Genomic DNA, 17,941 nt, shown 5'->3' on the forward strand with positions numbered 1-17,941 from the left:
TCCATGATTTTCATAAAAAATATATATTTGCTTGTTTGTTGAGATTTTATATAAAATAAATTATCAAAGATATCATCGTTGAACTTTTGTTGTTGTTTTTGTTGTGAATTTTTATTTTATTTATTGATAAGTGTTTAAATTTTAAAGCAAAATAAATAATAAAAAAATGGGGCCGGGTTAACAGAAATAACATTGGTTTGGGGCCGGGTTGACAAATTTGGGGCCGGGCTGATTTGCGGCCGGGTTGACTTGGGGCCGGGTTGACTTGGCCGGTTCATCAGTGGTACGAACTAACTGCAGTACGAGTATTATTAGTGCGAATGTGAAATTTGCCATTTCCGGGAGTTTCAAAAATGTGATTTTTGTAAACAATTTATGAATATGAGTGTCCAAATAGTTTTTCTTGTCGATACAGATTTAAAAAACAACGTCAGATCATCAACAGTATTAACAAAGTCTATCTGCTTGTCTTGTATACGGTTGTTAAGTCATTTGTCCTCCTATCTTGACAAAAACGGTGTGACCAGAAAATCGAAACAAAATTATCAGAAATTGAAATGGGGTTATAAGTTCTTTAATACTAAAACTCATCACACCCGGATAGAATCTCACAAATTGTATGATTTTAAAGTAAGACATTTTGAAGAATTTGAAAACGAATTACTGAGAAAATTTCAAAATGTGGACACAACGAAAGGGATAGCGTCGAAAAGATTCAAGCCAGCTGACAGCTTGAACAAAGCTTTCACTGAAATACTTGCAGATTTTAAATGGGAGTCTCAAGACTTCTGGTCACCCATTAAAGGCAAACAGTTAAGAAAAGATTGCAGTGAAAAAAGGCATTTAGTTGTCTTATTTACAAACTGCCCGAAAAACTTTCAACAACTGAAAGGCTTCACTGGAAAAAGAGTCTTAGATGAAGAGATATTTTTGAACTCACTGTTTCCTAACACTCTATTTGAACAATTCTTCCAGATTGCCAAATTAAATTTATATTGGATAGATACACATTGTAATGACACAATTCAGGTAATAAAATGGTGTTATGACCCATCCACCTTTGTACATTTATAGTCACATATTAATTGCTACACATCTTTATTAAATGTTATATTTTAAGATGCACTTCTTGTACAGTGAATAAGTAATGATAAAATGATTCTCCACTTCACAATTCGCCACAGTTAAATTATAACAATAATTGTCTTAAGTGTGACTGGTCTTAGCTAACTTAACTCTGGAAAAAAAGGATATAAACTTAAAAATCAATTTTACAATGACAGTAACAATGTGTTTATTTGTAATGTAACTGAGCTCAAAGTACAATCAAATTCTTAATTTAAAGAACGCACATAAAAAATGACATGTTTCTAAAACATTTGACACACCTTTAATTTTAAACATTCAGCCTAGAACATATCTTATGATTGTTCTAAAAATATTTACTTGATTCCAAAATATTCCTTTTAATGTATGGAAGTCAATATAAGGGCAAATGTCCATTGTTACAGTTTTAGACTAGGGGGCAAGTGTCCTTAGATGCAAATGTCCTGCATTCACAGTATACTATTGACAAATTGGTTTTCTTTATCATAGTGCCTTTCGTTATATATCACTCCAGGCACAGCAATGGATGATGCTGTGTTTCCTAATTGAGGGCTTTTTTTACAGGTAGGGGAAAAGGCTAAATGTCACCTTGGGTGAAAATAACACAGTATTTTTGCAACAAGGGTAAAAAAATTAGGGAATTGCCTTTAGGCCACACTTCTTGTGTGTATTCACTCAGTGGGATTTTTTCCATGCAGTTTTAGGGTCGAAATATTTTAGGCCCCATTTACAAAGTCAAAAAGTATACCTCTACATGTGTATAATTTTTTATTATGAATTGTTTAACGAAAATTCATAAAAATGTTTGTAGTTAGTGACAAAATTCTCAATGACACACAAGTATTAGAAACAGAGGCATTAAACTATAGGCTTTATTTTTGTTTGATAAGTTGCTGGTCATTACAACACTTTACTAGTATTTGAACTAAAGATTTCGAGCTAGATTTAAGTAGTATAACAAAGGAATATGTTCATAAATAATGGCATCTAGCACTATTTTTCACAACTCAAAGGGCCCCAGACTCATTCCCAAAAGATGGAGAATAAAAATCCACTGGTATTATACTGGTTGCATCTAATTTAATCCAGTAAAATAACCAAACAAATAACCAACAAAACATGGTAACACCTATTTAAACGGAGTCACCTAGGTTTTAAAACAGAATATTTTCCTTTATATTCGTAAACAATAAACTTTCTTTTGATTTTTTTTTTCAAAAATCATACAAAATTTTAAATACCACAATATTACAATTAAACAGTGTTCCATAAAAGTGAACACCTTTGGAGCATCTGATCAGTTAATCATTGTGCTGACTGAGACAGCTTTACATATTGAAATGCTTAATTGTGTGCACCTGTTTGTCCCATACATAGCCTTAACAAGCAAAATTTTTTCAGCTATAGATAGGAGATGAAAGACAGTACTAGTCACCTGTAACTGTCTTATGTTTCACGAGTGTCTTCATTATAGTTATAATGGTTCCTTTTATTTACAGGATGATATAGATCTTCAGGCACTTGAGATTGTTCAAAAGTCTGTGGAAAAGACAGGAGGAGGTGTAGCATCCTTGCAGGCTGTTGCTGATTATGGTTGCCCATATTTCACAAACATCCAGGGTCTACTCGAAGAGGAGGGACAGGATAATGTTGGGGTTAAATGCTCTGGTCAGTCCTTTCAGTTGTTGCCATTAGCAACAGTAGCCAAATCATTTGCTTTTCCATGTGACAACAAACTGTTGCAAAAAGATAAGAAACTGCAGGATGAAAAATGTATTGCTATACAAATAGGTAGGTGTTACTTCAAATGTAAAGTGTCTTGATATATGGTTATTTGACAGTCAAGGGCAATTAAAGGGAAAATCTCTTTCAGAAATGAATGAATGAGAGTTTTAAATATTTAAGTATGGAAAGGGCTTCATAATAAAATGGTTTAAACATGGGTAGAGCAGGGACATAGATAGGGATTGGTGTAAGATAAACTGCTAAAATATGCTGCAAATTCTGTTCATTTGTTTACATGAAAAACAATTTCATTTTAAAACAATGCTGTACATAGTTAAAACAGAGATCAGTTGTTTTTCAACAGCAATAAGTAAGCCTCCATAAGTTATAATTTCTATTCAGCATCTATTCAGCACTTTTGGAATCATTCAGAACATTCAATGTTTTATGTTTCTTGAGATGAACATTGACAAAACTTGAAAGACTAAATGAGCCGCGTCATGACAAAACCTACATAGTGTGTTTGCGACCAGCATGGATCCAGACCAGCCTGCGCATCCGTGCAGTCTGATCAGGATCCATGCTGTTCGCTATCAGTTTCTCTACTTGTAATAGAGTTGGTAAGCAAACAGCAGGGATACTGATCAGACTGCTCGGATGCGCAGTGGTCTGGATCCATGCTGGTGGCAAACCCACTATGTTGGTTTTGTCATGATGCGGCTCAAATAGTTGTTTTCTACTTACTTGTTGAAATGAATAATAATTATATCATTAAAAAACACAGTAATCTTACTTTATCAGCACAAAATATTCTGTATAATATCACAAAAAAGAGTGTCATAGCACAGCTCAAAAAGAAAACTACATCTAAATTCCCCTATTTTGAAATGCCCTTAATTGAAAATTGACAAAGTTTAAATACCTGTCAGTCCTAAAGTTAAGATTAAAAGCAAATTTAAAAAGTACCAATAATATTAAGTAGAACAATTTAATTTGGAAATTACTTTGAAATTATATCTCTGTCATGGATTTTGAATGAAATTCACAACATTATTGAGGCTCTTGTTTTACTAGTACAGCATGCTGTCCTACTGGTAGTTTTTGTGTGCTTCTCCAAATGTCATAACTCATTTTTGACCCTAATAAATATTTGAGTTTATTAGTCCCCTACCGGTTTAACCGGAGGGGACTTTAGGTTGACCCTCCGAGCAAACATTTTGGGTTTAGGGGCTATGTAACAGTAAAGAGAACAAAAGAGAACAATAGGTTCATTCCGTGATCAAAGGGTTTAAGAAAACAAAGAAAATAACAAAGGAAATAGCCCCTAAACCCAAAATGTTGGAATTTCCGTCTGTCAGTCCGTCCGTCCACAAAACTGGATCCCATGATAACTTAAAAAGTACTGAAAATATTTTTATGAAACTTGATATATGGATAGATGGCAGTATGAAGATTATACACGTCTTTTTCTTTTCTTCCTATGTTGAAAATTCTGGTTGCTATGGCAACAAATAGACTGAAAATATGGCAAATTTCACACATAACCTGGATCCAGTGATAAGTTGATAACGTAAAATGTACTGAAAATATTTTTATGAAACTTGAAATATGGGTAGATGGCAGTCTGGAGATTATGCACATTGTTTCCTTTACTTCCTGTGTTGAAAATTCTGGTTGCTATGGCAACAAATGCACTGAATTTCAAGATTTATGATTCCAGTTTTTACTCTTTTTCACTATAGCTTTTTTATTTCTTTAAACTTTTAATATTAGTTTCTGCCTTTCTGGTCATCAACCACATCATATGTGACAAAGTTTACAACTCTAACATAAAAAATATCAGAACTACCTCCCTTGAACTTAGAATTTTCGTGAAAAAAATGTATTTTTTTTAAATAACTTCTTTATTTCTTAATGTATCTGCTTCAAACTTCATATGTATGTTTCTTATTATCACTCAACATATGTGAGAAGGTTCAATAGTCTAGCAAGACTATTTTCAGAATTATGCCCCCCTTGAACTTTTTCGAGAAATTGGTATTTTTTACTCCCAACTTCTTCATTCCTTTTAAGATTTACTTCAAACTCCAACTTCATAATAATATGACAAGATTTTTTTCCAAGAAATTTACTTAACATAGAGAAAAGTTGAAACATTTGTTATACTTATTCAGCCTGAGAAAATTGGACCATTCTGTTGTATAAACATAATTTCTTACTTGGCAGGGAAACTAACACATTACTATGATATAGACAAACTTAGAACTCAAAAGATATAAGTTCATTGATGTACTTCATTTCATCCAATGGTATAATTGAATGGCCAATGGCCCATCAGAATGTTGCTGGGGTTCTAACAGGTAGGGGACTTATGGATTGCTTGCAATACTATGATAATTGCTTGTTTATATCTGATAATTGCTTGTTTATATCTAATTTCATTTCTCTTTATTGCTTTCCAGGAAATAAGACATTGGAAGTTTTGGCTACAAGACAAATTATTGTAAACCATGCAAATATGTAAGTGTTGTGCTTTTAAGATTATTATGTAGGACAGATACTGACAATATTATATAAATCATAGGTGGAAATTATAATTTGATATGTAGGACATATATTGACAATATATTTAGAAATTGACATTTAAAGGACAAAAATTGACAATATAGTCTAAAGGATAAAAAAGACAATATTGGGACAGAAGACAGAAATTTATATCTATAGGACAAGAATGACAATATATTACAGAAATTGAAAATATCACACAAACTTTGACAATTCAGGACTAAAATTGACAATGTAAGATAGAAATTTGCTATATATGACAAAAATTGTCACTATAAGACAAAAATTGCCAATATATAGCAGATAATTACAATATAGAACAAAGATTTTCACTATAAAACAGATCTCATTAATATAAGGCAGAAGTTGCCTATATAGATTGCAAGTTGACATTGCCAATAAAGTACAAACATTGTCTGTGAACACTTGAAATAGACAATATAGAACAGAATTGCCAATATAGCACTTATATTAACTGTATATGATATAAATGCCAATGGGTCATTTATTGCAAACATTGGACAGAAATTGTCACCATAGGGCAGATATTGCTGTAATAGTACAGACATTTAAGGACAGATATGCCACTATAAAATAGAAATTAAGTTGTGTTTAAGGAAATATTAAAGCTGCTCCTTTGTCTGTCCTTCTGACTTCCGTCTGTCACACTCTTGTCCAGAGGAAAACTTGAAAAATATTAAAGGAATTTGATTAAAACTTCATACTATTACTATGATAGAAATAATAAAACCTCATACTGTGATAGATAAATGGAAGTGCAGTGTACAAAAGCCACAATTTTACCCTGCCTTATTTTCGAATTATCTGCCGAAATGTAAAAGTTTATGAAAAATGCTTATCTGGAGAATGACTTTTAAACTGTCAATATCATTTTATTGAAACTTCAAACAGTTATAGATATTTTTGTTTACTACTATTCTGATATCAACCAAAAGTATATTATGAGACTTGAAGATCCATATTAAAATGGAAAAAAAAAGTTATTATGAAAAGTACATGTAATTTGTTTATGAAAAGTACATGTAATTTGTTAACTTGTTTAGATCACAGAGGAAAACAAGTCCACCAGGAAATGAACATTATAGTTGTTACCTCCAGTCAGATGTACTACAGGGCTATGCTGTTTTAAAGAAGAGCTTATTGGGTTTTAGTTTTCCTGTTGTAGCAAGTTACCTGTGTTCAGAGAAGGTTAAAGCAGACACCGGGAAAACAACAGCAGGATATGTGGAGGGAATGCTGGGAAAAGTTGTCCAAGAGCTTGTCTCCAGAAATTACATACTGGTATGTGTAGAGATACATACTTTCGAATCAATCCCTGGAACCAACCAATACTGAGCAATGCGTATAAAGTTTCTTGCTTAAGGAATCAACAACTTGCCCCTGGCAGAGTTTGAACCCATGCGGCTAGTGATTGTTAGATTATTAGTCCAACATGTTAACCATTTGATCATGCCACCACTTACAAGTCATGTTTCATTAATACATCAAATCATGATATATGACAGCAAATAATTATCTTATAAAATGATACCTTATCATTCAAATCAGAAATTTACAATGAATATATCCATCATATCAAATTCATACCATGTGTCATACCAAGTTTTGCTACATTAATACAACAAATCATAGTAACACCAAAACAAAGCTCATCAAATCATATCTGTCATATATCATCAATTTATAATATCGTGTCGCATCATGTTGCATTGTACATGAAAATTGAAATGCATTTCATGTGTTTATCTAGACATTGTTGTATATTAATATTATGATATTAAGTACATTGAAGTTCTAGTGTTTTCATGATCTCTAGATATATTTTGTTAACTTGAATTATATGAAATACTAAGCTGAACTTTATTTACTATCTAGGTGTTGGTATGTAACAAGACTGGACAACTGATTCTGATGGAACCACTGACCTCTCATACAGCCACTTTGTCTGTACTGTCTGTAGACACCACTCTATGTGTAGAAAAACAACTGCTGTTACAGGCCACCTGTAAACAGACTGTCTCCGGTACAGATGAAGACAAACAGAAATTTGTTGATGAAATGGTTGATAAACTGGTGGGCTCTGTTCATGTGCCCAGAGGGAATGGTATGTTGTGTTAATGTTAATAAAGTGTGTATCAAAATCCCATTTATCAAAACTTACTCTTTCTCAAATCAACAAAATGATCAATATTCGTTATGAAATCTGAAACAGGAAAGGATAATCACATCCCCCTCAATGGAAATCGCCTTTCATTATTGCAAAAAGGCATTTTGAGAAAATGAGTTGGTAGCTTGTAAATTATTTGTATTTTTTAGCTCACCTGTCACGCTTTTGTGATCGCTTTTCGTCCGGCGTCCGTCCGTCCGGCGTCCGTTGTCCGTCCGTAAACTTTTGCTTTAAATGACATCTCCTCATAAACCACTGAGCCAATTTCATCCAAACTTCACAGGAATGTTCCTTTGGTGGTCACCTTTAAAAATTGTTCAAAGAATTTAATTCCATGCAGAACTCTGGTTGCCATGGCAACCGAAAGAAAAATCTTTAAATATCTTCTTTTAAACAACCCTAAGAGCTAGAGCTTAGATATTTGGCATGAAACATCTTCTAATGAGTGTCTACCAAGTTTGTTCAAATAAAAGCCCTGGGGTCAAAATTGGCCCCGCCCCGGGGGGTCATTGATTTGCCCTATATGCATATTGTAAACACTTAAAAAATCTTCTTTTAAAGAACTGTAAGAGCTAGAGCTAAGATATTTGGCATGGAACATCTTCTAGTGAGTGTCTACCAAGTTTGTTCAAATAAAAGCCCTGGGGTCAAAATTGGCCCGCCCCGGTGGGTCATTGATTTTCCCTATATGCATATAGTAAACACTTAAAAAATCTTCTTTTAAAGAACTGTAAGAGCTAGAGCTTAGATATTTGGCATGAAACATCTTCTAGTGAATGTCTACCAAGTTTGTTCAAATAAAAGCCCTGGGGTCAAAATTGGCCCCGCCCCAGGGGGTCATTGATTTTCCCTATATGCATAAAGTAAAAACTTAAAAAATCTTCTTTTAAAGAACCCAAAGAGCTAGAGCTTAGATATTTGGCATGAAACATCTTCTAGTGAATGTCTACCAAGTTTGTTCAAATAAAAGCCCTGGGGTCAAAATTGGCCCCGCCCTGGGGGGTAATTGATTTTCCCTATATGCATATAGTTTAAACTTAAAAAATCTTCTTTTAAAGAACCGTAAGAGCTAGAGCTTAGATATTTGGCATAAAACATCTTCTAGTAAATGTCTACCAAGTTTGTTCAAATAAAAGCCCTGGGGTCAAAATTGGCCCCGCCCCGCCGGTGTCATTGTTTTTAACTATATGTGTATAGTAAAAACTTAAAAAATCTTCTTTTAAAAAACCCAATGAGCTAGAACTTAGATGTTTTGCATAAAACATCTTCTTATGGGTGTCTACCAAAGTCTGTTCAAATAAACAAATAAAAGCCCTTGGGTAAAAATTGGGCCGGGGGGGGCCGGGGGGGGGGGGGGGCTATATACAGGTGAGCGACCTCAGGGCCATCATGGCCCTCTTGTTTTTTAAATTTTATAAATATTTGACATGTTTCATTTAGAATTTGACACTGTACAGGAATAGATTATGGATATTTTGTGCTACAATCTTTTAGATACAGTAATTCTATTAATTATTTTACAGATGTTGGAGAGTGTGTTGAAGGGAAACATTTAGATGGATTACAGCTTGATCGTCATGTGGTGCCAGGATGCTCTAAGTCTGTACAGAACCTCATTTCTAAATTAAATGAAAGGTAAGAAACTTAAAACAAATATTGAATATCTTGTTTGATTGAAAAATACCTTGTCAAGTTAGCTCATTAAGGTAATGTCTACAGACTCAATGAATATTTACCATGAAGAGTCTTGTTGCATATTTCTACTTGATAATTAGTTAAAGACAGTAAGTCTTATTCTATAACACATTCTTCACTGCTGTTTCAAATGATAAATTATTGAAGAATAGACAGTAACTGGGTGAAAAACAGGTTAGAACTGGTGCAATTCAGGCACTTTATAGGCAGTGATAAGTATGTATTACCTCAAATTCTTAAGAAACTGTTGCCAAGTGCAACAAAGAAAGCTAGCAAATAATATGTGATAAAACATTAAGCGAAACTTTTCATTCAGACTTATTGTCAAGATGAATTAATTTGATTTCTCAGGTATGAAAAACACTGATAAATTTATTTTCTATGTTCAAATATTTCTTTTAAATTAAACAATATTTTTTTTTAAATTGCTTACAGCTGACTTGGCTTAGTTGTTGAAATTGCAGTTTCATTCATGTGTGATATCTAGCTTGTGATATGTTCAACAAATATTGTTTGATCTCCAACTTTGCGATAAATTGAGGGTCTCTCAAATAACAACACAAATTTTGTCAACCTCTTTATAAGCCGTGTTTTATTCTCAAAATCAGAATCATAGTTCAGAGGACTGGTCATGATCATAATTAGGGGTCAAATACTTGTTCTTCTTTTGCTTGCCTAGACTGTAAATTTGTCATGGATTGTAGAATCTTTAAATAAGTAAGAACACATGACTATCTTATTGGCTAAATAAGATAGTGCTTTACATCCATGTTTAGAATTTATCCTCCTTGGTAATTTGAGGTCTTGAATAGTTTAACCCTTAGCCCTGCTGTATTACTGTTATGAACTTGTCCTGATTTTAATCAAGAACAACCCATTACAAGGATTAGGGATTTCAGTATTGTAAAAATGAAAATGAGCTGCCAACCAGTTTGGGCCTAATCATACTGCACTGTCTGATGTGTTGTATGGCCTGGCTATGTACTTATGCCATAGGCATGTTGTTATTGTTTGTAACACTGTAACAGTTATAAATACAGAACTACTTGTTTAGATTGTTTAATGCTTGACATTTTAGGATATCAGAATTGGATTTCTTGTCATCAGATGAAGTGGCAACATTGAAACAGTTGAGTAAAAGCTACAGGAAAGCAAAGCAACCTCCAGGCTTGAGAGATTCATCTTTAACATGTAATACAGGTGGGTATGGTTATTATATAAATTAGTGATACACTAGAACTTTTAAATATCAAACAACCACCACAAATCCTGGAAAACTTATAAACTGGGCAATATTCATTCTATTTTGCATATAAACAAATGTGAAAAATGTTTAACCCTGAGAAATGAAATCATGAATTGCGTTTGTTACATTTTGTAGTCCATGTAGTTATTGTGTACGTATTAGGTCTGTGTGCTTAAATCTGAGTAGGAATTCATAAACAAAAATGTGTAAATGATGTTTAAAGTTTGATAAGTAACTATGTTTGAATCGCCTTGTATTCATGATCTTATTTTATTTACAACCCCTTCCACCTTTAAACAACAAAACAGAAAAAACATTAAGTTTTAATTAAAATTAGCATTAATTTGGAGGTAGTTGCTTTAAATGTGACACAGAATAAAATGTTCTTGTTTCTGCTTTAATAACCCATTCCTAATATTTATAAATCATATTTGTTTTAGAAACAAAAATGGAAGCTGTAGATAAAGCTGTGGTATCACATAATAGAGGAAAGACCTCACATGTATCATTAAGTAGGACAGATAAGATACTGTTCAAGAGTAAGGAGATGGTACAAGATAATAAACAGAAGAAAACTGTCGACAGTGTTGGTACTAAACTAGAGAGGGATAAACCAGACTTGGCAGCTCATTTAGCAGGTAGAAAGAAAAAGGACTGACTATTTACAGTATTTTGATATCATTTTATGTCTATGTCTAAACTAAAAAAAAATTGTTTGATTTTATTATAAAAGGTTCCACTGAAATATGAAGTCAGGAAATCATATCCATGTAGAAACAAGGATAGTTTGGCTACATGTTGCTTCTGAATGTTTCACAGTATCTTTTTAAAGGCAGAATGCTTGTAGGCACTGTAATCCAGAATATTGCTAGTTTTCCATACCATAAAGCAGAATTATTTTGTATTTTTAGGAAAACAACACATCTCCTTTTTAGATATCAAACTTTAACACTACTTAGTACTATTCCTCATGCATGATTTGTTTTGATATACAAGCATGTTTTCATTTTGTTGTGAGTACTGTGACGCATGAATTCTGAAACTGATGTGTATTTTGGATTTTACACTGCATATTTTATGCTGATACAAATGCATTCTGGAGCTCTGCTTAATAAATAGAAGATACAACATTATATACACTATACAAGTACAACAATTTGGCATAAAGTTTGGTTTGGAATTATAATTATAATTAGAACACTAATGAACACTATGATGTATTTACTGTTTAGATTTTCAAACTGAAGAGGAACTCAAGAATTATCTTACCTCCACATATGAGAGAGCAGCATCAGGGGAAGTAACTGATATAGATAGCTGTATACAATCTATGGTCACAGTGGCACTTCATTATTTCATGCTAAAAGAAGACAAAACATGTGCAAAGGTAAAATGATAATCATCAGTGGTAGAGCACAAGGTCTATATTTTTCAATTTTTAGCTTGTCTGTTTCCTAAAACAAGTCGAGCTTTTATGATAAGTTGATCATTATCACTGTACAAAAATTTGCTGTGGAAAAGCTTAAATGTTTTCTATTTCTCAAACATTTTATATGGTATCAACAGGAACTTTGTAATTCTTTAAATCATGACAAGGCACAGTTGTTTGACAAAATTTTCAGATGAAAACATAGATCTACCTTTTATGTGACAGATCTCTCGAGATCTCATTGAGGAAAAGTATATAATAAAAGAACCATACTTGATACATCTCCTTATATTGTCCTATTCTTGACATGTAAAACAGGCAAGAGTTGACACATCATTGCAGAGCTGTAGTTTATCCTGTCTAAAGTTAAATCTGTAAGGCATGAAAGGAAATTCATAATAAAATGTAAACATATAGTTTTAATTTGGTTTTTGATACATGAATTTTATTTTTAACTACATGTAGATTTTCCAACAGAAGACTGGTTTTTAGATTAGTGATTGTTGACAGGGAAGGTGTTGCTGGATAAGACAATGTCTCCTTGCCCAACTCTTACTTTTCTCAAAGAATTCAACCAAACTTTCACAGAATTATTTTCATCAAATGCCCTTGTCGTGATTTTATGATTTGATAATTTCTGGCAAATTTGTGGCTGTTTCATATTGGGTTTTTTCACATCTGTAATAAATGTGAAAAACCTTGTTCTTTGATTTTCTGTCATGTGTTAAAAATATATCATAGATACACACATATTCTTGTTTCAGGAGGACTGTAAGAAGCTTCTGATGGATACATTACTGGCAACAGGTAATCAGTTGAGAGAAAAGTACAGTCAACATGAGCAGCTACCATTAGAACAAAAAGTTGCAGAGTAAGTCATTTTTGTTTTTATCATTATTACAAATTAGATTTATTTATTTAATAAAAAAAGAAGAAATTTGTCAAAAGAAGTAAATACTTAAATATATATATGAATACTTCAGACTCAGATGAAGTCTAGAGAGATAATGAATAGTATAAGAACCTTACACCGGCTGCCGGTACAGACCGGAATATCTAGCTCGAGGGTAACTGTTTACGGCGGTAACAAAGCTATGCCAAGTTTCCGCTGAACAGGTACCCGAGAGCTAGATATTCCCGTCTGTAGGGACAGCCGGTGTTTGATTCTTTTTCTTGCATATTACATTATGTCAATTATTTTTCGGAATAGAAATTATGAAAACTGATATTCTCATTACGCACTTTCTTCTTATAGTAGCATATGAACTTACAACTTTATTCATAACGGTTATGACGTCATCCAAAGAACGCAATTCATTCACAAAAGGCGTGTGTCAATGACGTCATTTAAAGCACGCGACTTGTCTTACATGGGGGGTGTAAGATAGAGTTTTCTAGCACCGTTGTAAACGGTAGATAATCCTGTCTGATATGCAAGAAAGCTACATCTGTCATGCCCTCTAGCAATGGCTTATAGTGATGTTCCGATTGTCGCAAGTCGCCGATAATCAGTTACTGTTATGTAAAGCGATGATAATCGATTCACAAAAATTTGTTCCGCGACGTCGTCGAAAATGTTTAAAGTATCAAAGGGAATTAATTCTGACGGTAATTTTCTTTGCCGGTCGCAAAAAAATTATCTCGGAGACAATTTGGAGTTGAACAGGATCAATACGTGATGTAAACAATAGAAATATAATGTGATGTGAATGTTATTATTTGACATCCATTGAAAAAATAAAATCTATTTCGTAAAATTATGACTATATAAGGTTAAAACTGTGTTGAAAAGTGCTAAATGTAGTTCATGTTACTGAATATAATCAAGTGCCTTGGGAAGAAATGTGTCATCCCTATTTCTTTTTAACGCGACTTTATTCGAAAAGTTATCGATTATGGCCCATCCGATTGAACCGATGATCGATTGGGACAAATTTCATCCGATTTCCATCACTAATGGCTTAATTACTTTTCCATCTTTAACATTCAAAGTATTTGAATTATTGCATTGCAACATACTAATTTACAAAGATCTTACTTGTAGTATCTAGATATATATTTCTTTCCAGTGCCTGCTTATGCCTTAATTATTGCATCTAATGTGTTCCTTTTTTTGTAAAGCTGCAAAGTCCCCACATGACCTTTACAGTGAATTACTTGAAGCCCAATATGGAAGAAAAATAAAGTGATAAAAAATAATATCAAATGGATATTGCAGATACTTGTACATGATAATTTTATTATCTAAAAGCAAGTGGTCTCAGCTCATTATATATGCACACTAAGTTTTGAATTGAGTCCTTAAAGTTATCACTGTCATCACAATGGCTTAATTGTAATAAAAAAAATACTTTTCCCTTCTTTAAAAAAGGATAAACATTAGTTTTTATAATGTTTAAATAAATGCCTTGTAGCAAGTTAGATGCTTAACACTTGGACCTTTAAATAAATACATGCATATCATTGAATGATTATGAGAAAATGTGTCATTTTCAGGTATGAGACACAGATTCTGGTAAGAATGGAGATGATATCTACACTAGAGGAGAAAGAGAAGACTGAGGAATCTGAAGATATGGATGAGGTTAGTAAAGTTGAACATTCTGTGGAAGTTATTATTGTAAAATTTCTGTCAAGAGTTACATAGCTATGATATTGACATGCCTGTTCCCCTTATTATGACTTTCATGATGTTCAACTTGACAGTGTGCTCCTGCTTAACTGCTGAACTCATTTTCATGAGATTGTATCCTGAGTGTAGAATTGTTTTTTATGCTAATTTGGTCTACAACATTATGTATAATAATTATGATAGATTATGATAGTTTCTGACTTGTATTTCAGATTGTCAGCATGTTGAGGACATTGTCATTTATATCAGAACCAGGACTACTATCTAAGTTTTTGCAGTCTTCTCTCCTTCACAAGTAAGAAAATTCTCATACTCTAATCAAATGAATTAAATCTTATATAAATAAATCAACCATCAAAGTAAAGATTAGATGTTGAATATGTATAGATTGATGTTAAGGCAAGGAAAATATAAGTATAAATTGGAGTGTATGTTTCTAACATGTTTAAATAGGTTTAATAAAGGTTTTGCAGAGATTTTTTTATAATTAAAAAAAGTGACTCTTTGTATTGTAAGATACTTGCTGTCCTCAAAAATACGTAAAAAGAGTGAAAAAATAAAAATTTAGTAATATAAAAAAAATTAGCTTGGTAAGAGTTAAGATATATATTTTCATTTATTATTAGCTACATGCATACAATACCACGGACATTGGGCAATATCTATGATGAGCTGATGCAGCCACTACCAGAGAGTCTTGCCAATATTCTCTCACCAGAAGATGCCAGTATGGACCAGTCTGGACTGAATGATGAGTCTCTAATGAGTGAAGATGGACTGGGTCCTCCATCTGCAAGAACACGGTCACATGGGTCAGTAGGACCACAGTCTAATCAGTCAGTAAAGCTGGATACCTCACTTAATACATCAAGGTAAATCACCAAAACACCATTTTTCTGGTACATTTTATATATACTCATACTAAGTTAAATTGCATTTCAAGGTAATATATTCTTTGATAAATATTTTTTCCAGATACAGATGAAAGGACATGTTTTTTTGTTTTTTGTTTGTTTTAAAACAAAAATGGTTAACATATCATGATATGCAATTTATCTGAAGGACATTATCTATCAGTGATAATATTATATGCAATTGTGTAATATCATAATATTTGTAGGCTTGAGCATTCCAAGGATTTAGGTTGTTTTAGTAAAATTCTCCATTGGGAGACCTTTGTGTATTGTTCTATATTTTGATCACAATTTATCTGGTTTTGTGTTTTCACTGTCAGCTCATTTTCACCTTGTATATTAACAGAGGCAGTAGAAAACTGGTACATCATTATAGTATGGTAGATTTTGGCTCAAAACGGCAAATTGTTGTAGATAAACTTCCAAAGCAGGTTTGTAATATATATTGACCATATTCCTACTTCTTTATGCCATTATGAGATAAGAATATTAATAATATGCCTACTACATACTGTTTACCTGCTTTTTCATACTCATATAAAACATTAACATTTTGTCATTTTGCTTTCACAATATTATATTAAGGGTTGTTTGTACATACTTTATTCAAGTCATGGAATGACAAATTGGTGATGATTTATATATTTTTTCTTGTTAAAGTTGCAAAAAAGTCATTTAGACATGTGTCACATGTTTTATTATGATCAAAGTTGGTTAAAAAATATAATACAATCAGCTACTTTTTGTGACTGGTAGTTTTGAATAACTATGAAAATCCTTTAATTTCCTGGGTTCATAAACAACTTTATCCTGGCGGAGATTTTCAGGTGTAGATTTTCAAGTCATGGAATGACAAATTGGTGATGATTTATATATTTTTTCTTGTTAAAGTTGCAAAAAAGTCATTTAGACATGTGTCACATGTTTTATTATGATCAAAGTTGGTTAAAAAATATAATACAATCAGCTACTTTTTGTGACTGGTAGTTTGAATAACTATGAAAATCCTTTAATTTCCTGGGTTCATAAACAACTTTATCCTGGCGGAGATTTTCAGGTGTAGATTTTCAAGTCATGGAATGACAAATTGGTGATGATTTATATATTTTTTCTTGTTAAAGTTGCAAAAAAGTCATTTAGACATGTGTCACATGTTTTATTATGATCAAAGTTGGTTAAAAAATATAATACAATCAGCTACTTTTTGTGACTGGTAGTTTTGAATAACTATGAAAATCCTTTAATTTCCTGGGTTCATAAACAACTTTATCCTGGCGGAGATTTTCAGGTGTAGATTTTCTTAGGCTTGGTTCGAATGAAAATAGAATGATTTTTTATCTCAACATTAAATTGCTTTATATAGATTGTACATATACATTGGTTTTAACATTTTTTATTCACTAAATACTAGTACACAAATACTTTAGTTAGATAGAAAGCTTCCAAATGCTAATTGAAGTCTTCCTTGTACATTAAAGACAAATATATTTCAGCATATGTTTATGCCTCCACAAAGTGGGAGCATATAGCGTTGCACTTGTCTGTCAGTCCGTACGTACGTCTGTCCGTCCGAGCAAACATGTTGGGTTTAGGGGCTATGTAACAGTAAAGAGAACAAAAGAGAAAAATAGGTTCATTCCGTGATCAAAGGGTTTATGGGCTAGTAGCCCTTAAAGAAAAAAAAAAATAGCCCCTTCACCCGAAATGTTGGAACGTACGTCTGTACGAGCAAACATTTTGGGTTTAGGGGCTATATAACAGTAAAGAGAACAAAAGAGAGCAATATGTTCATTCTGTGATCAAAGGGTTTATGGGCTAGTAGCCCTTAAGAAAACAAAGAAAATGGCCCCGAACCCCAAAATGTTGGAATGTACGTCAGTCCGTACGTCCCAAAATCTTGTGAAGGCAAGTCCTCTTAAACCGAATGGCAGATTTTGCTTAAACTTCCAGGGATGAACAACCTTATTGTGTAGAAGGAAGGAATTTTTGCTGCAACCAAATTTAACAGAATTATGACTCTTTGTTGATTTTTTCACTATATACTATGTAGAAGTTTTGTGAACACAACTCCTCTTAAACCTGATGGCAGATTTTGCTTAAACTTCCAGGGATGAACAACCTTAATGTGTGGATGGAAGGAATTTTTGCTGCGACCAAATTTAACAGAATAATGGCCCTTTGTTGATTTTTTCACTATATACCATATATATGTTTCAGTGGGCGCATCCGTGTCCTTTGGACACAGTTCTAGTTTATTTAGTAAAATTCATTAATTATACAAGTGCTAAAAGTCATTTTAGTCTTTCTTGAGGTCTTACAATATGCCGATAGAGAAAGTTATAATATTTCACTGTTCTGTATCATTTCATACGAAATATGTAAAACAATTGTGAAAGTAAAGATAACATAGAACATTGGATATATGATTTATAAGTTCTTC

At 32.7% G+C, this 17,941-nt stretch overlaps 1 protein-coding gene across 1 annotated transcript; it reads left to right on the forward strand.

Moving 5' to 3' along the window:
* Positions 1–328: 328 nt before the first annotated feature.
* Positions 329–17,030, forward strand: LOC132748863 (treslin-like). Its single transcript, XM_060738519.1, has 15 exons — positions 329–1,029; positions 2,607–2,898; positions 5,295–5,352; positions 6,462–6,699; positions 7,294–7,522; positions 9,109–9,220; positions 10,359–10,480; positions 10,967–11,164; positions 11,759–11,913; positions 12,720–12,826; positions 14,452–14,539; positions 14,800–14,882; positions 15,214–15,459; positions 15,848–15,932; positions 16,995–17,030. The coding sequence occupies exons 1-15, from the start codon at positions 376–378 to the stop codon at positions 17,028–17,030; spliced, it is 2,703 nt and encodes a 900-aa protein (XP_060594502.1). The 5' UTR covers positions 329–375.
* The last annotated feature ends 911 nt before the right edge of the window (positions 17,031–17,941 follow it).

The sequence above is a fragment of the Ruditapes philippinarum genome, unplaced genomic scaffold (genome assembly GCF_026571515.1).
Source record: "Ruditapes philippinarum isolate M1 unplaced genomic scaffold, ASM2657151v2 ctg1749_1_1_1_1, whole genome shotgun sequence".
Lineage (NCBI taxonomy): Eukaryota > Metazoa > Mollusca > Bivalvia > Venerida > Veneridae > Ruditapes > Ruditapes philippinarum.